Below are 25,237 nucleotides of genomic sequence, written 5' to 3'. Positions count from 1 at the left end.
TAATGGAATTAAAAACTTAAGAAAATGATGAAGGAAAGGGGGAACGAATACACACACACACAGGAGAAGGCTGCAGAGCTGAGTCATGTCTGTGCTTGATCCGTGTTGCATGTGTCCTCTTGTCGAAGCTGCGGGTAACAGATCGTGTCCATCTTGAAGGCTGGAGATAACCATAACAAACAAAGAAATGATATTAAACAAGGTCACATGGAATTCATTTATATTACGATACAATTACAGATATTCAAAAATGTAACTTCTTTTTAACTCTACGGTTACAAGTTAAGTGAACTGACCGAAGTTTGACTCCTTTGAGCCATAAGCAAATATGACATTCACAAAAAAATATTAACAGAATCACTTCGACAGAATAAATAAATCACAACGGAAAAAATTATGAATGAAAAGTGCGGCTGTACAAGAATACTCGTTATAACCACAGATGTTCAAAAACAGTATGATTATTGCTGGAATGCATTCACATCCTGAATGGGATCAAGTCCCAGACAGATGTCAGTCAATGGATAGTTACTGGACATGTGATCCAGGAGACCACTGATGAGCTAGCCAAATTTCTCAGATGCACTGTAGGACTGTCTGGTTAAATAACTTGCACAGTGTTGCACTGTAGACAAACAGATGCTGAGGAAATAAAACCATGAAAGGAGAGGGTTAAGAGTTGTCAAGCTTCCTCAGGTAGGCAAAAGATACCACCAATGTCATGGTTATCAGCAAGAAGCCTGGCACTAATGAAGAGTACAACACTCACCAGCATCCTCTCTTTTTTTTTTTTTAAAGCTCAAGGATGCCAACATGTGTTCTTGTATCCGCCAGTATCAAAAGGAGAGGACAACCTTCACACGTTATAGTTTTAGCGATCTGGTTTCAATTGCCTTTCCATACAGACAGAAATTAGTACACCTTCAAGAGACTTTATAAATCAGTTGTGAAGTAGGACTGTTGAGCGCAGTAACTTTACTCCCACATACTTAACACGTATGTTAGAGTGTATTCACTGTTGCAGTCATTACACTTGGATTATCCTGCTGGCAGGCTACCCGCAGTCGGCCTGAATTCCAAAGTCCTGATCCAGCGTCGACGCTGGCTGCTGTCGCCTCTTCCCTGACGTCAGTGCGCCAGGGGTATAAAAGATGCAGCCGACACCATTTTCTTCAGTTTTTCTTACCCCAGATGTCAGGTGCCCCCAAAAGAGTAGGCTAAAAATTTTGCAAATAAAAATGCATGCACTAACAAACATTACCTTCCTCTACAAGCAAATACACCACATAGGTTGTATAGAATAGAGAAGTACAGATAAGTCCCAGCAATGAAAGAGGGATGGTGGGAGGGTAACCTGGACTGCAACAGTGAATACACTCGAACATTTACATTTATGGTAGGTACACAACTGTACTATATTCATCGTGTTTCACTGTTGCAGTCATTACACTTGGGTTGAATCCCAAAGCCGAGGTAGGGCGGCTGGGTCTAAATAGGATTAGGAGTGGCTATGAGGCCCTGCAGAACTGCAGTGGCAAAGCCTGATCTGGATTTTGAGTAAAGAGGTAAGTGGTAGTGCTTGGTAAAAGTGTGCAGTGAACTCCAAGTTGCAGCCTCCAAAATTTCCTTGGTTGGTACTCCTCTGAGAAAGGCTGCTGATGTGGCTGCTGCCCTGGTGGAATGTGGCCTAATATTCTTAGGCACTGATTCGCCATGCTGTGCATAGCAGAAACGAATGCAGTGTCCTATCCATTTTGAAATAGCCTTTCCTTGTGATCCTGCTGCGTATGCCACAAATAGTTGCTCAGTTTTTCTGAAAGCTTTTGTTTTGTCCAAGTAGAAGCGTAGCTGCCTGTGTATGTCCAAAGAGTGCAGAAGTCTCTCCCCTTTATTCTGGGGATTTGGATAAAAAGTTGGCAAATGAATGGTTTGGTTAAGAGCCACACTGGATACTATCTTTGGCATAAATGTTGGGTTTGTCCTTAGAGAAATCCTATCCGCATGAAAAATGATAAAAGGTTTCACTGCCATTAATGCCTGTAACTCTGAGACTCTTCCTGCTGAAGTTATTGCTAGGAGCAGAGCAGTTTTCCATGATAAGAATTTTATCTCACCTGTACTGGCTAGCTCAAAAGGAGGCAGTGTGAGCTTTTCCAAGACAAAGTTGAGGTTCCATGTAGGTATCTGTGCTCTTCTTGGGGGTCTTACGTTTTTTGCCCCTCTGAGGTACCGTCTTAGCAGTGGATGAGAGAAAATAGGAGGTTCCGTATTGTAACGTGCTGAAATGGCAGAGGCATGGATTTTAATTGATGAGAAAGATAGGCCCTTGTTCAGCATCTCAGTTAGGTATTGTAAAATCTGATCAATATTCGGAACAAGGGGTTCAAGTCCTTGTGCCCGTTTCCAAGCACAGAATCTCTTCCATTTTTCTGCATAGGATTTCCTGGTGCTGGGCCTCCTGACTTCCAAAATGACATCCATAACTGCTTTGGAGAGAGGTGTGCTCTGAGGGGCTATATAATTCGCCATGCTGCCAGATTTACGGTTCTGAGTTGGCTGTGCAGGATCCGATTGTTTTGTTGGGTCAGAAGATGAGGAATTTGTGGTAAAGTCCAGGCTGACCCTTGAGACAAGCTCTTTAGGATCGGGTACCAGTGCTGGCGTGGCCAGTCTGGGGCAATCAGAATCATTTTTGGCTTCTCTTGTCTGACTTTTAAGAGTACCTTGGGGAGGAGAGGCAGTGGTGGAAAGGCATAAACTGTTAGGGTTTTCCAGCTGAATGATAGAGCATCTACCTTCCACGCTTGTGAGTGATAAGTCCTTGTGCAGATTCTCTTTAGTTGGCAGTTGTGAGGGGAGGCAAACAGATCTACGTCTGTGTCTGGGCATCCCCATTTCTTTGTTATCATGCTGAAGACTTGTGGATCTAGTTTCCACTCATGAGGGTCCATGAGGTTTCTGCTTAGTTCATCTGCCAGAGTATTTTTCTTTCCTGGCAGGAATTGTGCCTGCAGATGTACTTGATAGGTCAGTGCTGTGCTCCACAGTCATGGCTTGCCTGCAGAGGGGGTAGGAATGCGTGTCCCCTTGCTTATGTACCACATGACTGTAGTATTGTCCATCTTTAGCAATAGTTGTCCTGGATGTAGTAGATCCTTGAAGGCTGTCAGGGAATTCTGTACAGCTAGCATCTCTTTTTGATTGATATGAAGATGCATTTGGTCTGCGGGCCACGTGCCCTGTATACATTTTCCAGCCATGTGTGCTCCCAGCCATAATCCGATGCATCTGTTGTTAGTGTCTGCCTGGCTGTGGGTAAAGTGAAAGGCTGTCCCTTGTTGTGGTGACAGGCCAGTGCCCACCATCAAAACTCTTGTTGCAGGCAGGGAATGAGAGTAATTACTGTTTCCAGGCTGTGGCAATGTTGAGTCCAAACACTTTTTAGATACCATTGTAGCTTCCTCATATGCAGTCTTGGATATGGAATTAGCAGAATGCAGGATGCCATGAAGCCCAAAGCCTGCAGAATTTTTCTTGCAGATAGCTGGGTCTTTGTTGCCAACATTTTGAAGTAAGAAGTTAGTTGCCTTTGTTTGTCTTATGTGAGATAAGCCATCTGGGCAGTTGTATGTAAGTTTGCACCCAGGAATATTATCTCTTGAGAGGGTACTAGTTTTGATTTCTTTTCGTTTACTGTGTACCCTAGGCAAATTAATAATCTCTTTACGAATGCCAGATGCTTTAGTAGAGTGTCCTTGTTCTCTGCTTGTATAAGGCAGTCGTCCAAGTAGGGATATATTTGAATTCCTCTGTCTGCAAAATGCAATTACTGGTGCCAGGCATTTTGTGAAGACCCTGGGCGCAGTAGATAAGCCAAAAGGCAGTGCAGAGAATTGGTAATGCATTGAGCCAGCTATGAATCCGAGGTATCTTCTGCAAGATTGTCTGATTGGGATATGCAGGTATGCCTCTTATGTCCAAAGTTACAAGCCAAGCCTTCTTGCCCAGCATGGGCAGAAGCTGCTGCAGCGTTAACATTTTGAATTTTGGACCGTCCAGAAATGTGTTTAGAAAAGACACGTCCAGTATTGGTCTCCAGGCTTTGTCCTTTCTGGGTACCAAGAAAAGTCTTGAGTAAAATCCTTGTCCCTGCTCTTGCTGTGGTACTTGCTGAATGGCCCTCATGTTCATAAGGAACAAAACTTGTTTTTGTGCCTCTGCCCAATGATTGTGTGGCAGGTTTGGCATACCTTTTGCCTTTGGCAGGGTGGAACCTGTTGCCCTGGGACACTATATTCAATACCCATTTGTCCTGGGTGATCATGTGCCAATTTTGAGAGAAAAGTGCTAGTTTTCCCCTTAAGGGGGCTGCAAGAAGGTAAATGCTTGGTGCTGGCAGAGGCAAGTCATTGGGACTGTTTCCTGTATGACTGTGTGCTTTGTCTTCTCCACTTTTGGAGGTAGAAGCACCCCACTGTTTAGGCCTGTATGAGCCCTGGGGTTGGGATCTGCTTCTGGGTCGTCTGTATCTGCCTCTTTGTGGCCTGTCCGCCACTGGAAAGGACCAATTATTTGTAAGCCAGTTTCTGCTAAATCTTGGTGGCTGAACCTGTAAAGAATCCTTTACTGTTTGCATAGATTTCGCTTTGTCCTCCATTTTCTTCAAAACCTCCTCTGCTTTAACACCAAATAAAGTATCATGCTGTAATGGAGCATCTAATAATTTTGTTTTAACATGATCAGCCAGATTTTGCTCCTTTAACCAAGCATGCCTCCTAATGAAAGAACCCGTAACTGCTGCCCTGCAGGAGGCCTCCAGAGAATCAAAACCACATTGCAATGTAAGCTTTCCCACTTGTTCAGTTGAATGCAATAAATCCTGCATTTCCATATTTTCTGCACAATCAGAATTGGCCAACATTTTCTGTTTTAACAGTGACATTAACTATTGCTGATATTTAATCATATGAAATTGACAATTTAAAGCCCTCACAGCCAAAGTAGCAGAAGTGTAAACCTTTTTCCCCCATCTGTCTAGTGCCCTTGAATCCCTGTCAGAAGGGATAGGGATTTTTGCAGTAGTGGCCTTAACCCCTTAGTTTCTGGGTCAGCAGCAGGGTTTTTATAAAGAAATTTATGGGAATCTGGAACCCTATAGAATCTGTCTGGTTTAACAGGAGCTGGAGGTAAGGAGTCTGGAGAAAGGCCGGACTCTGAAAATACATCTTCTACATTGTCTAGCACAGGGGGAACAGCAAGAGGTATGTGCTGTGGAAGTAAAAGAAAATCTCTAAGCCTTTTCTTTGATTCTGAGTAATCTTGTCTCTCCCAGTGGAAGTGCTCCCTCATGGTATGCAGGGTTTCCCCGAAAGAATAATCCTCAGGAGGAGAGGCTGAAGGAATGGATTCTTCAGCCTTAGAATCCTCATAGGGAGGAAGAGAGTATTCCTGTACAGAAGAGGAGTCAGAGGAAATAGAAACCTGATCTGAAGAGCCATAGTCTGTCTCTTGCCTAGGCCTCTTATCAGGAGGGGATGGGAACCCCCTGATCAAGGTAATAAGGTCTTCGGCCATTTTGAGCATCTGTTTCTTAGGCATGGAAGTTTGTCCTGGAGAATGCTGTACTTGTTTCTTTGTCTTTAAAGCTGCTTTACTCTTTGCTTTAGAAGCTGAAGTAGGCTTTACATATAGCTGTGTAGGTCTGAAAACACCCTCAGAAGCCGATGCCTGCTAAGCGGCTCCGGACCCATCTGAGGGAGTGATTTCCGAGTGTCCAATACCTTGAGTATCCAGAGGCCTAGATGGCTCTACGTGGGAGTCGTCAGCGGCCTGTGGCTCTGAGGTAGCGGACGTCAGGGGCTGCGAAAGCACCTCACTGAGAACCGGCGACTGGCTTAGCGGAAGCCTCGTCGGTTTTGGATCTCGGATGCCTGCCCTTCTCTCTTTCCTTGTTTTTTTAGAAACTCCGGTCGTCGGCTGTTCCAACGGCATTATATAATTGAATTTTCGGCCAAAGTAATGAAAAGCAAATCAAACAGACGCTTAATAGTGCGTTGGTTGAATCTAGCACAAAACAGACAGCTAGCAATGTTATGATCAGGGCCTAGGCAAGGAATACAGTAAGAATGAAAATCCTTATGAGGTATTTGCTTCCCACAAGAAATACAATTGTTAACTTTTTCTGACATCGTTCTGGAGCAAGAAAAACGTTTCCCCAATAGGGTACTTATCTGTAATGAAGACTTTGGATCTGATATTAGTCTGTGAAAATCTCAGGAGTCGGCCGACCGGCACTTGCGAACTGCTTTTCCTTCGGGCACCGTGCGGCAAGAAAGATTGAAGAAAATGGCGTCGGCTGCATCTTTTATACCCCTGGCGCACTGACGTCAGGGAAGAGGTGACAGCAACCGATGCCGGACCTAGACTTTGGAATTCTGGCCGACTGCGGGTAGCCTGCCAGCAGGATAACCCAAGAGAAATGACTGCAACAGTGAAACACGATGAACATCGGGAGACAGACTGGATTCAGAAAATACATAATCAACAATATCTAGTACAGGGGAAATAGCAAGGGGCCTGTGCTGAGGCAGTAAAAGAAAGTCTCTGAGCCTTTTCTTGGATTCTTAATAATCCTGGCTCTCCCAATGGAAATGCTCCCTCATGGTGTGCAGGGTTTCCCCAAAGAGTAATCCTCAGGAGGAGAGGCTGAAGGGATAGATTCTTCAGCGTCAGAGTCCTCACAGGGAGGAAGAGAATATCCCTGTTCTGAAGAGGAATCAGAGGAAATAGAAACCTAGTCAGAGGAGTCATAGTCAGTGTCTTGCCTAGGCCTTTTATCAGGAAGGGGATGGGAACCCCTGAACAAAGTAATTAGATCCTCGGCCATTTTAAGCATTTGTTTCTTTGGCATGGATGACTGTCCAGGAGAATGCTGTACTGGTTTCTTTGTCTTTAAAGGTGTTTTAGACTTTGCCTTGGCTGCTGAAGTGGTCTTGATAGTAAGTTGTGTAGGTCTGAAAACACCCTCAGAAGCAGATGCCTGCTCAACGGCTCCGGACCCATCTGAGGGAATAGTTTCCGTAGGCCCAATACCTTGAGTTTCCAGAGGCCTAGCTGTCTCCACGTGGGAGTCGGAGGCGGCCTGTGGCTCTGAGATAGCGGGTGTCAGGGGCTGCGAAAGCGCCTCACTGAGAACCGGCGACTGGCATAGAAGAAGCTTCGTCAGTTTTGGACCTCGGATGCCGGTCCTCTTCTTTGTCCTTGCGTTTTTTATGAACTCCGGTCGTCGGTTGTTCCGACGGCATTATATAGTTAAACCTTCGGCCAAAGTAATGTAAAGCAAAATCGAACAGACGCTTAAATAGTGCGTTGGTTGAATCTAGCACACAACCGACAACTAGCAACGTCGTGGTCAGGGCCTAGGCAAGGGATACAGTAAGAATGAAAATCCTTATGAGGCATTTGCTTCCCACAAGAAATACATTTGGTCTGGGCAAGAAAAAGTTTCCCCAACGGGGTACTTAGCTTTACTGAAGACTTCGAATCTGAAATTCAATTTCGAAAATCTCAGGAGTCAGCCGACCAGCACTTGCGAACTGCTTTTGCTTCGGGCACCGCGCGGCAAGAAAAATTGAAGAAAATGGCGTCGGCTGCATCTTTTAAACCCCTGGCGCACTGACGTCAGGGAAGAGGCGACAGCAGCCGACGCCGGACCAGGACTTTGGAATTCAGGCCGACTGCGGGTAGCCTGCCAGCAGGATAACCCAAGTGTAATGACTGCAACAGTGAAACATGATGAACATCTTGATAACTTCACCTGAAAACATCTGCTGCTACCAGTAAACTCGGGACTGCTACTTGATTTGTTTCACTAACACATGGACTGTGAAAACGGAGAACTCTCCTAGTCTATATGCATGGAACTCAATCAGCTTCCCTGCAACTCACTGAACATGACAAGCAGATTAATACAACCCCACTCACTAGACTGAAATGTTTTCTCCTTTGTTGCATTTCTGTTAGGTAAACTGGATTAATGAGCTGCTAGTTTAGGAAGGTGACAGTCAATATTACGCAATACATATTTTTCCTATATTAGTCATGTAGAGAATTAACTGGGACCTTATTACCAACATGAAATTTGCTGCGTTGTTGTTGTCTTTCGGCTTTTCCCAGTTAGGGGTCGCCACAGCGGAACTCCAGTCCGCTAATGATTGGTAGTTGATTTTGCGTGCCTGTAGCTAAATGGTAAAAATGCCATGAAGAGCTTTTAGCTTACACAAGTCTACTGTAAGACCTCTACTGCCACTCAAAAACTAAAAACTCTGCAAATGGTGGCTAGCAAAATCTGGATTCATACTTCTCTCCGTCCTACATAACAAAAGTACTGCCAATCAAAAGCAAAATGGTTCCCAATAAAACACTGTGCATGCAAATCCTTGGTTCCCTCCTCTAGAAACTCATAAAAGAGATACTTGATCAGATTGCAAGCTGCCACTGACAGTCCAATTACAATCTCTGCTGACAAAACCCCTACAATCTCTCATTTAAATAAAATCGCAAATTCTCTAAACTTACCTCAAAACTGAGGGAATCCTCACTTCTCACAATAAAAAAGGCCTTCAGAGAAAAAAAATAAAATGACAGCTCTGGAAGGCTGCTGCTGCTTATGTTTTCCCAACAACCATATACCCTACATGTCCTACCACACACAATTATTACTGCTACTCTACTGTAAGTTTGCTTAACCAGAATTTTAGACCTGTTATGAAGTGCAAAGACGTCCAGGGATTATACTGGACTGGTCTGAATTTCATTGGCTTGTATTATTATGGGATGGTGGGCTGTTACTGAAATCAGGTTCACAAATGCAAACTGTAGGACTCCTAACCTTTACAAGAACACTTGTCCATATACCTACTTAACAATAAACTACTTGAAACTTCAACAAGGCGTCTTTATTCCTCCTACAGGGAGGGTATCAGAGAGAGTTGCCTACATCTCCTAGATAAAAGTGATTTTATCTTGACTCATCCTTTGCTCTGTTTCTTTTTAGTTCTGTCACCCTCTGGGTCACAGGTAAGATATCAGACTTCACACTCAAGTCCTCTGGATTACCTCCGTTACCCTTCGAATTAGGCTGAATATGGTTCTGAATTGGTACTTAAAGGAGCTCGGCCAGTCACCTTTCAGAAAACATGTGCTGATCTAAATGACTTTTCATTTAGGTTGGCCACATAATGCAGATTACCAGAGTCAGATCAAGGTCAAATGCTGCCGCCCCCCCCCAGAGCAGCCTCACCTGTGGCAACCCCATAACCCACCCACCCCCCACAGCAGCCCCCTCCCCAGCCATTCTACTGTTCCACTACTTGAATATCTCTCTCCAGTTACCATAAACACTGTTCAAACCTGTCAGTGCACATTTTGTTTTCTTATTTACTTCTACAATGATTACAAACATTGAAATAAAATAGCACAAACACTGATAGTCATTGCTAAACAAACAGTACAGTCTCAGAATGAAAAGACTTCGCATGAGCAGTAAATTTCTCTGTTACAGGACCATGCATACATGTGCTCTTTGATTCACCTTCCTGATTGTATTAAGTTATATTCCTTGTATAATACAGCACCACTTGTAGTTTTGAACATTTTTCAAGTAAACAATGAAACAAAATGCATGACCCAATAAAGACAAATCTACTCATACCACTGACGACCTGACGTCAGTCCTGGAGCGACAGCATACTAAGCCTCTGGTATTCGGGCCGACTGAGGGCTACCCTGGCAGGGACAACCCAAATGTGATGACTGCAACAGTGAAACATGAAGAACATCTACTCATCTCAGAACGTTTCAACCATAAAAGGCCACTCAAACTTATGTCATTACAACCCACCAATATCACTCAATAAGCACAATCTCTTCAGATGCAAGTCATCCAAATAATTCCACATTAAAGATATCTGTAACTAATGAAGAGGTTGCTAATGGCAAACACTTCACATTTCAGTGTTCCATCTACAAATTCAGTGCCTGCTGCCCTAGAAGAAATAATTGCCTATGTAACATTAAAAAGCTGGTAATATTGCAATAACGAATGACTGACAAATTGACAAGTTCATATTTACAAAGCATCTCATACAAAGGAAGACACACTCAGGGGTGCAGAACCCCTATCCCTCTTAAAATGTATCAAGTAATCAGCAATCGAAAGGGCACTACACCACCAGCATTCCATCTACATGGTGTGGGAGTAGAATCACAGCCTTCTGCACCAAAGACAATTATGCTACTAACACTGCTTTCAAATTCTACACCACAGACTGACTGCCATTTGCTAAACCAGACAGCTGCACATTGAAAACAGATTTAGTATGAGCAACAGTAAACTTCTCTTCCCTTGAAACTCACAATTCCAAGAAAATGCACTGAAACTCAAATTCAATTCCATCAGCATTCTGATAGTTGGTGTACAGGATTCAGGCTCTGGTCTCCAATGATGATCACAAATCCTTCAGCATTCTAGTAGTTGGTAGAGGATTCAGGCTTGTGTGTCCCCTGAAGCTCACAATTCCTTCAGCGGTCTGACAGTTGGTGTAGAGGATTCAGGCTCTTGTCTCCTGTTACCAAGTTACAGGGTCAAGCCTGATCAAGTTAACTGACTAACCTGCCCCCCCCCCCAAATAGGGCATTACCATACCATACCTCCAAAGCTCTGAACCTCTTAGCACAAGAAATCAGGACGACTATAATAATTGGAGGGGGGGGGGGTAAACGCCCAAAAATAGGGATAAAGTTTAAATACTGCTCTTTTAGACTTAAAAAGTTGCTAGAAAAACAGGATTTGTCTTGGCATGTATTTTCTGAAGGATATGAAATCTGAAACTCATATGTCATTATTTAGTGACTTCAATCCTCTGTGAGTTGTCAGAAACCCATAAATTGTAAGAGGAATAGGAGAAAATATGAGGCAAAAATCTCGACAGCTGAACAGTATGCATACCACTCAACCTCTTAGTGCAAAAAATCTGGACAAAGCCTAAAATAATGGAGATACAATGGCCCAAAATTAGGGATATATTTTAAATATTGCTCTTAGAAACTTATAAAGTTGCTAGAATGATAGGATTTGTTTTGGTGTGCATCTTCTGAATGATATGAAGTGTGAAACTCATATGTCATTACTTAGTGACTTATGAGGAACTGGACAAAATATGACGCAAAAATCTGGACAGTTGAGAGGTATATGTTAAAAACACATACGCACCCACCTACACCCACATTTTCTCTACTCTCACACAGCAACACACACAGAGCGACACGCACACTCAATACAGCAACAGACACACACTATAGAGCAACACACACACACAATAGAGCAACACACACACACACAATAGAGCAACACACACACACACACAATAGAGCAACACACACACACAATAGAGCAACGCACACACACACACAATAGAGCAACGCACACACACACAATAGAGCAGCGCACACACGCACTCAATACAGCAGCACACACACGCACTCAATACAGCAGCACACACACGCACTCAATACAGCAGCACACACACGCACTCAATACAGCAGCACACACACGCACTCAATACAGCAGCACACACACGCACTCAATACAGCAGCAGCACACACGCACTCAATACAGCAGCAGCACACACACACTCAATACAGCAGCACACACACTCGCATACAGCAGCACACACACTCGCATACAGCAACACACACACACACACATTCAAACAGCAACACACACACACTCGTGTACAGCAACACACACACACGCGTGTACAGCAACACACACACACTCGTGTACAGCAACACACACACACACTCATACAACACACACACACTCATACAACACACACACACATACATTCAGCCACACACACACACATATAGCAACACACACAGCCAGCAAGACACACACACTCGTACAGCAACACTCACACACTCGTACAGCCACACACACACACTTTCATACAGCCACACACACACACTTTCATACAGCCACACACACACACTTTCATATAGCAACACACACACACTCGTACAGCAACACACACACACTTTCATACAGCAACACACACACACTTTCATATAGCAACACACACACACTTTCATATAGCAACACACACACACTTTCATACAGCAACACACACACACATACAGCAACACACACACACATACAGCAACACACACACACATACAGCAACACACACACATACAGCAACACACACATACAGCAACACACACACACATACAGCAACACACACACACTCATACAGCAATACATACAGCAACACACAAATTCAGCAACACACACAAATTCAGCAACACACACATACAGCAACGCGCTCACACACTCGTACAGCAACACACACACACACTCTCGTACAGCAACACACACACACACACACACTCTCGTACAGCAACACACACACACACTCTCGTACAGCAACACACACACTCTCATACAGCAACACACACACTCTCATACAGCAACACACACACTCTCATACAGCAACACACACACACACTCTCATACAGCAACACACACACATGCACACACACTCATACAGCAACACACACACTCTCATACAGCAACACACACACACACGCACACTCTCTCGTACAGCAACACACACACACACACTCTCAGCAACACACACACGCACACACTCTCATACAGCAACACACACACAGCAACACACACTCACTCACACAGCTGCAACACACTCACTCACACAGCTGCAACACACTCACTCACACAGCTGCAACACACTCATATAGCAACACTCTCATACAGCAACACACACACACGCACACACTCTCATACAGCAACACACACACAGCTGCAACACACTCACTCACACAGCTGCAACACACTCACTCACACAGCTGCAACACACTCACTCACACAGCTGCAACACACTCACTCACACAGCTGCAACACACTCACTCACACAGCTGCAACACGCTCACTCACACAGCTGCAACACTCATACAGCAACACACACTCATACAGCAACACACACACGCACACTCATACAGCAACAGACACACACATACAGCAACAGACACACACATACAGCAACAGACACACACACACAGCAACAGACACACACACACAGCAACACGCACACTCATACAGCAACACGCACACTCATACAGCAACACTCATACAGCAACACACACACACACAGCAGCCCACACTCATACAGCTGCAACACACCCACACTCATACAGCTGCAACACACACACTCATACAGCTGCAACACACACACACTCACAGCACACACACACTCATACAACACACACACACTCATACAACACACACACACAGAGCAGCAGCACACACACAGCAGCACACACACACAGCAGCACACACACACAGCAGCACACACACACACACACACTCAGAGCAGCACACACACACACACAGAGCAGCACAGCCACACACACACACACAGAGCAGCACAGCCACACACACACACACACACACAGAGCAGCACAGCCACACACACACACACACACACACAGAGCAGCACAGCCACACACACACACACACAGAGCAGCACAGCCACACACACACACACACACAGAGCAGCACAGCCACACACACACACACACACACACACACACAGAGCAGCACAGCCACACACACACACACACAGAGCAGCACAGCCACACACACACACACACAGAGCAGCACAGCCACACACACACACAGAGCACAAGCCACACACACACACACACACACACACACACACAGAGCAGCACAGCCACACACACACACACAGAGCAGCACAGCCACACACACACACAGAGCAGCACAGCCACACACACACACACAGAGCAGCACAGCCACACACACACACACAGAGCAGCACAGCCACACACACACACACAGAGCAGCACAGCCACACACACACACACACAGAGCACAAGCCACACACACACACACACACACACACACACACACACACACACACACACAGCAACACACACACACACAGCAACACACACACACACAGCAACACACACACACACAGCAACACACACACACACAGCAACACACACACACACAGCAACACACACGTCACATGAACAGAATGGCTAGTTTAAGTTACATACACATATATGAATACACACACTTTTATACAGAAATTGAATTGCTACTTAAATTACATAGACATACAAATGTATACACTCTCTCTCTCTAGTTTAAATTACGTACACACACACACATACATACAGAAACAGACCGGGTAGCTTAAATTACATACACGTACACAAGTACACGCTTTTTCTTTAAAGTATTTACTTACACACACACACTTACAGCCTCTCTTAATGGAATGGATAGTTTAAATTTTGCTCACAAATGTGGAATGCACTTACTTCCACAGTGGCGTGTACCCTGTGCAGGCATGGTTCTACTTAAAGAAGAAGGTGCCGCTACCAGGGTGTTAAGAAGTTTTGTTTTTAATTATTATTAAAGTAAATGTTTAAGCCTTCTGGCCAGAGTGGGCCCCTCTCCAGCCATGGGGCCCTAGGTGACCGCCGATGCCTCCTTCTGCTGGATCTGGCTCTGCAGATTACATGGCAGAAGATTATAACCATGTCATGGTTGCATCCAGAGAGAAAGCATGTGTCATGCTTAATGACTGAACCAGTTGCTAGGCTTCATTTTTAACTTATTTTAACAATGTGAACTTGTTGCCAAGTCTCAGAAAGATTGGTCAGATCTCCGATCTACCTAACAAAGTCTTATATAGCCACTGACATTACTTACAAGTCTGTGCAATTTAGGAAGTCATTTTTGAACTGAAATCTGGTACAACAACAAATGGCTAAAATTTGAGCGCTAAATAACTCTAACCTATTTTACTTTTTTGTTTGTTGTTCTCATTGTTTTAGTTGTTTTACATTGTCAGTTTTACTGACATTCTACAGAAAATCTTTTAAAGATGTTTGTGGTGCAGAGAGATAAACAACTGGCTGTACCCCAGAAGACCAGACTTTAAAAGGTTGCAGCTTGAGTGCAGGAACAGCCAGAAGGGGAATATCTGAGATAAATGGCATACACCAGCTCACAATCCTTGGGGGGGGGGGGTCATCAAAATCACCACAAGCAAGTAAAGGCATGCTGGCAATAACTATAACCATAGATTGGGGATGCCTTAGTCTAGCCAAGCTAGCGATGGCAGCCCTCTGCAGTCTGTGTGACAGAGGACCTTCTACAGTTAACATAGATGACATCAACCACTACCATGTCGAGTTAGAAAGAATAGTTGCGTAAAATCTTACTATAACCACAGATGTCCTTCTCTACCATGCTGCAGTACTCCAAACCCTTGGCTTTTCCCCTCTTGCTACCCAAACATCCAGCCAGTATACAAAAGCTTCTAGTCATTGCAAGGCACATGGGACGTCTGACATTGGTTAAGGAAGCGTGGGCCATAAAAGTAACATCTGCAAGTACCAAACCTCAGAAATGAGCACCCTAGTTGGACCCCAGTCCCAGGATAGCTGTACGAGTCCAGTGCCATCCAAAGAGGGCCAGTTTAATGAAAAAGGGGGAAGGAATATTGCGAAATGGAACAGAAGGACATCTGTGGTTATGGTAAGATTTTACACAACTATTCTATGTCCTTCTCCTCATGTTGTAGTATTCCAAACCCTTGGGTGAGTGCCAAAGCTCAAAGGGAAGAAAAGGGTGGATGCTTGGAAATATTTTCTAGAAATCCACGAAGGATTGCCCTGGACTTAGAAATGTGGTCCAATCTAGACTGTACGGTAAAGGTGTAAACAGATGTCCATGCAGCTGCCTCCAAAATGGAGGTGGTGTCAAGACCTTTAAAGAAAGCCACAGAGAAAGAATAGCCCCACTGGAGTGGGCTTTAACATTAGATCCTCAGGATTTTCCATGGTATGCACAGAAAAAGGAAATTGTTCTGGAACTCTAGGCAGAAATGGTCTTAGTCACTGCTTTCCCCAGATCTGCCTGTAGATCTGACACTCTGCTGGCTGATGTCAATGCTACAAGGAGTACCGTTTTCCAAGTACAGTGTTTTAAAGAACCCTTAGAGGCTGGTTCAAAGGGGACTACTGAGAGCTTCTCTAAAACATAGTTCAGGTCCCATGGAGGTGGGACGGTATTCCTGGGGTGCCTGAGACGCAGCACTCCCCTTCAGGAATAACTTTGCAGGCAAGTAAGAGGTCAAAGGCGGGTCCAGAGGCAGACAAGCAGAAATAGCAGCAAGGTGGGCTTTAACAAAGGAGTATGCCAACCCTGTCTGCAAGAGTTCACACAGGTATGACAGTACCAAGGAAACATCAACGTGAAAAGGGTCCGACTGTCTTGGTAGACACTATATTGAGAATCTCTTCCACTTAGACAAATAAGATCTCCTAGTGTTAGATTTCCTGGCCTCCTGCAGGACTGTGAGCACGTCCTCACTGTAAAGGTGCCTGTAAGGGAACAGAATTCTATCACTTACAGGGTAAGGTTCAGAGATTGTAGGTGTGGGCGGATTAGGGATAATTTTCCTGTGTGAGAAGGTCCACTCTGTGAGGTAACTTGTGGTGATTGCCCCTGGCTAAATGCAAAAGGAGGGGGAACCAGTGCTGCCTTAGCTAAAAGGGGGTCACCAGCAAGATTTTTGGTTTGTCCTGTTGAATTTTCATCAGGACTTTCTGTAGGACTGGGAAGGGGGGAAGCATACAGTAACATTACCTCCCAAGAGATGGAAAAAACTTCCACTGGCCTCGCAAGGGGGCTGGGGACCCTGGTACAGAACTGTGGAAGCTGCCTGCTCAGAGGGGAGGCAAACAGGTCTATTTGTGGTGTACCCCACCTGTGGACTACGGCCAGAAACACGTCCCTGTCTAACATCCATTCATGGGATTGTGACATGGATCTGCTTAGCGTGTCTGCCTGTGTGTTCTGGGAAGAGGGTACATAGATGGCCTGCAGAGTTACTCCACGCCTTACCGCCAGTTCCCAGGCCTGGAATGCAAGTCTGCATAGGAAGTAAGATCTTGTTCCCCTGTTTGTTCACATACCAAAGAACAGTAGTGTTGTTCGTGAAACATTTCAGGGGTCCTTGCTTCAGGACAAGTTGGAAGGCCCTCAGAGCAAAGATGAGAGCCCTCATCTTTCTGACACTGATGTGTTCCCTCTTTGAGGGGCCTGTCCATGTGCCTTGCACCTTCAATGCGCCCACAGCAGCTCCCCACCCCAGACCTTTAAGCCATAGATTCCGAGAAACTTGATTCATCCACCAAAGGATCTCTTTCCTTAAGCATGGCAGGAAGGGAATGGTGTGGTCCAGTGGGTGGGAGTGGTGGGTCCATGTGGACCTCGGATACCAGACACTTTCTCATGTGGAGTCTTGCCAGCAGCAATATGGGGATTGATGTAGCCATGTACCCTAACAGTCTAAAGTATTCTCTTGCTGTCATTGCAGGGGCGCATATAACCGACAGCAAATATTCTTTTAGACTGTCCACCTTGCTGGGTGGGAGAAACGCCATCATAACATCTGTTCTGATTCTGCATCCCAGGAAGACCTGGCCCTGGGAGGGGTTTAGGCTGGATTTGGGGAAGTTGATTGTGAAGTCCAGAGACTGCAAAACAGAAATGACCGTCTGGAGATGGGTCTGGAGGGTACTCTAACAGTTTACCTGAATCAGGAGGTCGTCCAGGTGTGGGAAAATTTGTATTCCTAAAACCCTACAGTAGACTATCAATGGAGCCAGGCATTTGGTGAATACCCCTGGAGCAATAGTCTCTCCAAAGGGTAAAGCAGAGAAAGTACAGTTGTCTACACTTACCATAAATGTAGATGTTAGAGTGTATTCACTGTTGCAGTCATTACATTTGGGTAATCTGCTGGCAGGCTGCCCTCAGTCGGCCTGACTAACAAAGTCTTGGGTCCTGCGTCGGTTGCTGTCCCTTCTTCCATGACGTCAGGTCTTCAGGGGTATAAAACATGCAGCCAACGCCATTACATCAGTTTTTTTTGCCCCAGATGTCAGGTGCCCCCAAAATGGGGAGCAAAATTTATATAAATAATTTAACACACAAAAATATACCGCCAAACAAAAGCAACTACACAAAAAAAGCTTTTAAGTTTAGTAAAAGAAAGGAGTGGCATAGTAACAGAAAAAAGCAGGGGGCTGGAGGGAGGGTAACCAGGACTGCAACAGTGAAATACACTCTAACATCTACATTTATGGTAAGTGCACACAAATGTACTGCATTCTTCATGTTTCACTGTTGCAGTCATTACATTTGGGTAGATTCCCAAAGCTATGGTTGGGAGGATGGAATTATACAGCATTAGGCTATAAGGCCCTGCAAAACAGTGGTGGCAAAGCCAGCTCTGGATTTAGAGACAATTGGTAAATGATAGTGCTTGGTGAAAGTATGAACTGAACTCCGGGTAGCAGCTTCAAGAATATCCCTGGTAGGAACATCTCTGAGAAAGGCTGTAGAAGTAGATGCAGCCCTGGTGGAATGGGATCTGATCCCCTGGGGGACAGGTTTCCCACGGTGCTTATAGCAGTAATGAATACAATGGCTTATCCATTTGGAAATGGTTTGCTTTGAAATAGCCTTTCCCTCTGACCCTGCAGCAAATGCTACAAACAGTTGTTCAGATTTTCTTCGAGATTTAGTCCTCTCCAAGGAAAATCTAAGTTGTCTGTGTACATCCAATGAATGCAGAATCCGCTCTCCTCTTGTTCTGTGGATTGGGAAAGAAAGTTGGCAAATAAATGGGACTGATTTAGAGCCACACTGGATATCACCGTGGGCATGAAGGAAGGGTTGGTCCTGAATGACACCCTGTCCACATGAAAGATGATGAAAGGCTCCACTGCCATAAGGGCCTGTAATTCAGAAATCCTTCAAGCCGAAGTGATTGCTAAAAGGAAGGCTGTTTTCCAGGAAAGAAATTTCAAGTCCGCAGTAGCTGCTGACTCGAATGGAGGCAGAGTGAGTTTCTCCAATACAAAGGTCCCTGGCAGGGGCTGGAGCTCTCCCGGGTGGCCTCAAGTTTTTAGCCCCTCTGAGATACTGCTTTAGCAGAGGATGAGAGAAGAGAGGGGGTTCTGTGTTGTAATGAGCTGAGATGGCTGAGGCACGGATATTTATGGAAGAAAATGACAGGCCCTTGTGAAGCATCTCAGTTAAGTACTGCAAATATGAGGTAAATTGGGCACTGCTGTGCTTATCCCTTGAGATTGATTCCAGGCACAGAACCTTTTCCATTTGTCAGCATAAGACTTTCTAGTACTAGGTCTTCTCGCCTCCAAAATGACATCCATCACAGGTTTGCTGAGGGATGCTAAAGGGGAATTTAAGTGATTAGCCAAGTTACAAGATTCAATGTTTGGAGCGGAGGGTGCAGAATTTGGTTGTTCTGCTGAGATAGTAAGGAGGGTGTCTGAGGCAAGTGCCATGGAGAAATTTGTGACAGACTGCGCAGGAGTAGGTACCAGTGCTGGCGAGGCCAGTCTGGAGCAATCAAAATCATTTTTGGTTTGTTCTGTTTGACTTTTAGTAGATTTTTGGAGAGCACAGGCAGAGGAGGAAAGGCATAGACTGATAAGTTTTCTCAACTGAAGGACAGAGCATTCAATTTCCAGGCTTTTTTGTGAGGTGTTCTTATGCAAAATGTATCCAACTGGTAGTTCTGGGGTAAGGCAAAAAGATCTATGTCTGGGCTCCCCCATTTGCATGTCAACATGTGGAAAATCCATGGTTCCAGTCTCCATTCATGTGGGTCCATGAGATTTCTGCTTAGTTCATCTGCCAAAATATTCAGCTTTCCTGGCAGGAATTGAGCCTGTAGTTGTACTTCATAACTCCAGGCCGTGTTCCACAATGCCATGGCTAGTCTGCAGAGAGGGTAGGAATGTGCATGCCCCTGCTTGTTTATGTACCACATAACTGTGGTGTTGTCCTGGATGAAGGTAGTCCTTGAAGGCTGTCAGTGCATTCTGTACAGTTAGCATTTCTTTTTGATTGATAAGAAGGTGCATTTGAATTGGGCTCCATTTGCCCTGAATGCACTTCCCTGCCAGATGAGCCCCCCATGCATAGTCTGATGCATCTGTAGACAAGGTTTGGGCGGCAGGGGGAATTAGAAGAATGCAGGAGGCCATGAACCCCAAGGCTTGCAGTATGCGTCTTGCAGATAGCAGGATTTTTGTGGCCACCTGTTACGTCACCAAATGAATTTGCTTTTCTGGCGTAAGGAAAGCCATCTGGGCAGTTGTATTCAAGCTTGCACCCAGGAATGTAATTTTTTGAGACTGTACCAGTTGTGATTTCTTTTTGTTTATAGTGTACCCTAGACAAATTAGAACCCTTTTTACAAACGCCAGATGTTTTAGAAGAATGACCTTGTTTTCCACCTGAATTAGACAATCATCCAGGTATGGGTAGATTTGAATATTTCTTTGCATGCAAAATGCAATTACTGGAGCCAGGCACTTTGTAAATACCCTGGGCGCAGTAGATAAGCCAAAGGGCAGTACAGAGAACTGATAATGCAAGTAGCCTGCTTTGAAGAGGAGGTATCTTCTGCAAGATTCCCTGATTGGGATATGCAGGTAAGCCTCTTTTAAATCTAGAGTTGCCAACCAGGCTTCTTTGCCTAGCACAGGAAGTAACTGGTGATGAGTCAGCATCTTGAATTTTGGAATGTCTAGAAAGGTGTTTAGAGTAAATAGGTCCAGAATTGGACCCCATGATTTGTCTTTTCTGGGTACCAGGAAAAGTCTGGAATAGAAACCTTGTCCCTTTTCCTCTTCTGGTACTAGTTGAATTGCCCCCATGTTTAGGAGGGAAAGTACTTGTTTCTGAGCCTCTGCCCACTGATTTGGGGGCAGGTCTGGCCATCCGTTTGGAGTTGGCAACGTGTGGAAATGAAATCTGTATCCCTGGGACACTATATTTAGAACCCATTTATCCTGGGTTATAAGTTGCCAGTTTTTTGCATGAACAGCCAGTCCCCCCCCGAAAGGGGCAGCTAAGAGGTAAATGCTTGGTAATTTTAAAGGAAAGTCAATAGGGAGGTGTCTTGTTTCCAGATTTGGAAGCGGAGGCACCCCAATGCTTAGTTCTGAAAGTCCCTTGGGACTGAAACCTGGTGCTTTTGGAATGTCTGGGTTTGGCTTGAGGGGCTCTGGAAGGAACTTGAAAGGACCGGTTCTTGGTAGGCCAGTGCCTACTAAATCTTGGAGGTTGTACTTGTAAGAAATCTTTCACAGTTTGCATAGACTTAGCTTTATCTTCCATCTTTTTTAGAACTTCTTCAGCCTTATTGCCAAACAGACGGTCCTGCTGCAAAGGAGCATCCAACAATTTTGCTTTAACATGATCAGGCAGAGATTGCTTCTTAAGCCAAGCATGCCTTCTAAGCACAGACCCAGTAACAGCAGCCCTTGCAGGAGGCCTCCAAAGAATCAAAACCACATTGCAAAGTATGTTTTCCAACTTGTTCGGCTGAATGCAATAAATCCTGTAAATCCTTATTTTCCACACAATCAGAAATCAACATCATTTTCTGTTTCTGTTTAAGCAGTCCCATGATATGCTGTTGATATTTTAGTATATGGAATTGACAGTTTAAAGTCCTGATTGCCAGGGTTGCAGAGGTATAAATATTTTTACCCCATCTATCCAGTGCCCTGGAATCTCTATCAGAAGGGGTAGGATTTTTAGCAGTAGAAGCCTTAATGCCCTTGGGCCCCTGAGAAATGGTTTCAGAGTCCGCAACAGGATTAGGAATTTGTGAGAGTCAGGAAAGTACAGTTGTGTGCACTTACCATAAATGTAGATAATAGAGTGCATTGACTGTTGCAGTCATTACATTTGGGCAATCTGCTGGCAGGATGCCCTCAGTCGGCCTGAATAACAAAGTCTTGGGTCCTGTGTCGGTTGCTGTCTCCTCTTCCATGACGTCGGGTCGTCAGGGGTATAAAACATGCAGCCGTCATTTTATTCAGTTTTTCTTGACCCAGATATCAGGTGCCCCCCAAATAGGGAGCAAATATATATATATATATATATATATATATATATATATATATATATATATATATATATATAAAAATATATATAGACATATATATATATATATATATATATATATATGAACAGAAATATATGTAAGTGCACTTTTAGCAACATAAACTTTACCTTCATCTAATAGAAAATACACCACAAAGGCTTTAGTATATGGTAAAGGAAAGAAAAGGTATAGAAAAGGGGGGTGGCGGGTGGGTAACCCGGACTGCAACGGTGAATACACTCGAATATCTACATTTATGGTAAGTGTACACAACTGTACTATGTTCTTTGTGTTTCACTGTTGCAGTCATTACATTTGGGTAGAATCCCAAAGCTATGAATGGGGAGGATGGAGCTAAACAGCATTAAGAGCGGCTATAAGACCCTGCAGAACTGCAATGACAAAGCCTGTCCTGGATTTGGAGAAGAGAGGCAAATGATAATGCTTTGTGAAGGTATGAACAGAGCTCCAAGTAGCAGCCTCTAGAACGTCTTTGGTTGGAACCCCTCTGAGAAAAGCTGCTGAGGTAGAGGCAGCCCTTGTGGAATGAGATTGGATCCCCTTGGGCACAGGTTACCATGGTGCAGGTAGCAGAAACGAATGCAGTGGCTTATTCACTTAGAAATAGTCTGCTTTGATATAGCCTTCCTCTCTGACCCTGCAGCAAATGCTACCAGTAGTTGTTCAGACTTTCTTAGAAATATGGTCCTGTTCAAGTAGAATCTTAGTTGTCTGTGTACGTCCAATGAATGCAGAATCTGCACCCCCTTGTTCTGCGGATTTGGGTAAAAAGTTGGCAGGTGAATTGTCTAAGAGCCACAGTAGATACCACCTTAGGCATAAAAGAAGGATTGGTCCTGAGGGACACCCTGTCCGGGTAAAATGTAATAAAAGGCTCCACAGCCATGAGAGCCTGTAGTTCTGAAACCCTTCTTGCTTAAGTGAATGCCAAGAGAAAAGCTGTTTTGCAAATTATAGAAATTTTATATCCACAGTAGCTGCTGGTTCAAAAGGAGGCAGGGTGAGTTTTTCCAACACAAAATTGAGGTCCCATGCAGGACTTGGTGATCTTCTGGGAGGCCTTAAATTTTTGGCCCCTCTAAGATACTGTTTAAGCAGAGGATGAGAAAAGAGGTGAGGCTCTGTGTTGTAATGAGCCAAGATGGCAGAGGCATTGATTTTTACTGAAGAAAAAGATAGGCCCTTGTCAATCATCTCAGTCAAATATTGTAAAATCTGAGGAATATTGGACTTTGCTGTGTCTGTTCCTTGTGCTTGGTTCCAAGCACAGAATCTCTTCCATTTACCAGCATAAGATTTTCTAGTACTAGGCCTTCTGGCTTCCAAAATGACATCCATCACAGATTTACTGAGAGGTGTTTGAATAATTAAAAAAATCAGCCATGCTGCCAGGTTCACAGTTTGGAGCTGAGTGTGCAGAATTTGATGGTTCTGCTGAGACAGTAGATGAGGTATTTGAGGCAAGTACCAAGGGGGAAGTTGAGACATATTCCTTAGAAGTGGGTACCAGTGCTGCCGAGGCCAGTCCGGAGCAACTAGGATCATTTTTGTTTTTTCCTGTTTGACTTTTAGCAAGACGTTAGAGAGAAGAGGCAGAGGGGGAAAAGCATAGAGTGATAGGTTTTTCCAACTGAAGGATAGGGCATCCACTTTCCATGATTGTTTGTGATGAATTCTTGTGCAGAATTCATCCAGCTGATAATTCTGGGGAGAGGCAAATAGATCTATGTCTGGGCTCCCCCATTTCCGTGTTAACATGCTGAAGATTTGTGGATCCAGTTTCCATTCGTGTGGGTCCATAAGATTTCTGCTGAGGTCGTCTGACAGAGTATTTTGTTTTCTTGGCAGGAATTGAGCTTGAAGATGTATTTGGTAAGTCAGAGCTGTGTTCCACAAAGCCATGGCTAGTCTGCAAAAGGGGTAGGAATGTGTACCCCCCTGCTTGTTTAGTAGTTGTCCTGGATGAAGTAAGTCCTTGAAGGCTGTCAAAGCATTCTGAACAGCTAGCATCTCTTTATGATTGACATGCAGATGCATTTGTTTTGGCCTCCATTTGACCTGAATGCATCTCCCCGCCAGGTGGGCCCCCCAAGCATAGTCTGATGCATCTGTAGTTAGGGTTTGGGTGACAAGGGGTAGAGTGAATGACAGTCCCTTCTTTTGGTGACATGTCTCTGCCCACCAAAGAAACTCCTGTTGTAGCAGGGAATGAGAGGAATCATTGTTTCTAGACTGTGACAATGTTGGCTCCATAAACCTTTTAGGTACCATTGAAGTTTCCTCATATGCAGTCTTGCATATGGAATTAGTAGAATGCAGGATGCCATGAACCCCAAAGCCTGCAGAATTTGTCTTGCAGATAACTGGGTTTTTGTTGCCATTTGTTTGGAGTATATTGTCAGTTGCCTTTGTTTGTCTGGCGTAAGGTAAGCCATATGGGCAGTTGTATTCAAGCTTGCACCCAGGAATGTAATTAATTGAAAGGGTACCAGCTGGGATTTCTTTTAGTTAATTGTGTACCCTAGGCATGTTAGAAGCCTTTTTACAAACGCCAGATGTTGAAGAAGAGTGTTCTTGTCCTCTGCTTGAATGAGACAGTCCAGGTAAGGATAAATTTGTCTGCAGAATGCAATTACTGGTGCCAGGCACTTTGTAAAGACCCTGGGCACAGTAGATAAGCCAAAGGGCAGTGCAGAGAATTGCTAATGCAAAAAACCTGCCTTGAAGCGGAGGTATCTTCTGCATGATTCCCTTATTGGGATATGCAGGTATGCCTCTTAAGTCTAGAATTACTAACCAAGCGTTCCTGCCCAGCATAGATAGTAGCTGTTGTAAAGTCAGCATTTTGAAATGTCCAGGAACATGTTCAAAATCGATAAATTCAGTATTGGCCGCCCAGAATTGTCTTTTCTCTGTACCAGGAAAAGTCTTGAATAAAAACCCTGTCCTTTTTCCTTTTCTGGTACTGGTTGAGTAGCCCTCATATCCATGAGGGACATAATTTGTTTCTGAGCCTCTGCCCACTGATTTTGTGGCAGATCTGGCCATCCGTTTGGAATTGGCAAAGTATGGAAATGAAATCTGTACCCCTGGGA

The 25,237-nt window shown here is 44.5% G+C and overlaps 1 protein-coding gene across 3 annotated transcripts in view; it reads right to left on the bottom strand.

Annotated features, from left to right (window-relative positions):
• Positions 1–25,237, bottom strand: part of CDK13 (cyclin dependent kinase 13) — a 2,153,482-nt gene that overhangs the window by 1,894,082 nt on the left and 234,163 nt on the right. For 2 of the 3 annotated variants that reach the window (XM_044064803.1, XM_044064806.1), the window contains exon 3: positions 56–160. In XM_044064803.1, the coding sequence (XP_043920738.1) occupies positions 56–160 (105 nt within the window). The remainder of the gene's footprint in view (positions 1–55; positions 161–25,237) is intronic. The other variant, XM_044064804.1, reaches the window with a different exon arrangement.

This window comes from Protopterus annectens, chromosome 3.part0 (assembly GCF_019279795.1).
Source record: "Protopterus annectens isolate FY-2018-M chromosome 3.part0, PAN1.0, whole genome shotgun sequence".
NCBI lineage: Eukaryota > Metazoa > Chordata > Ceratodontiformes > Protopteridae > Protopterus > Protopterus annectens.
The sequence above is the reverse complement of the archived record's forward strand: the minus strand, read 5'-3'. Positions and strand labels throughout refer to the sequence as shown.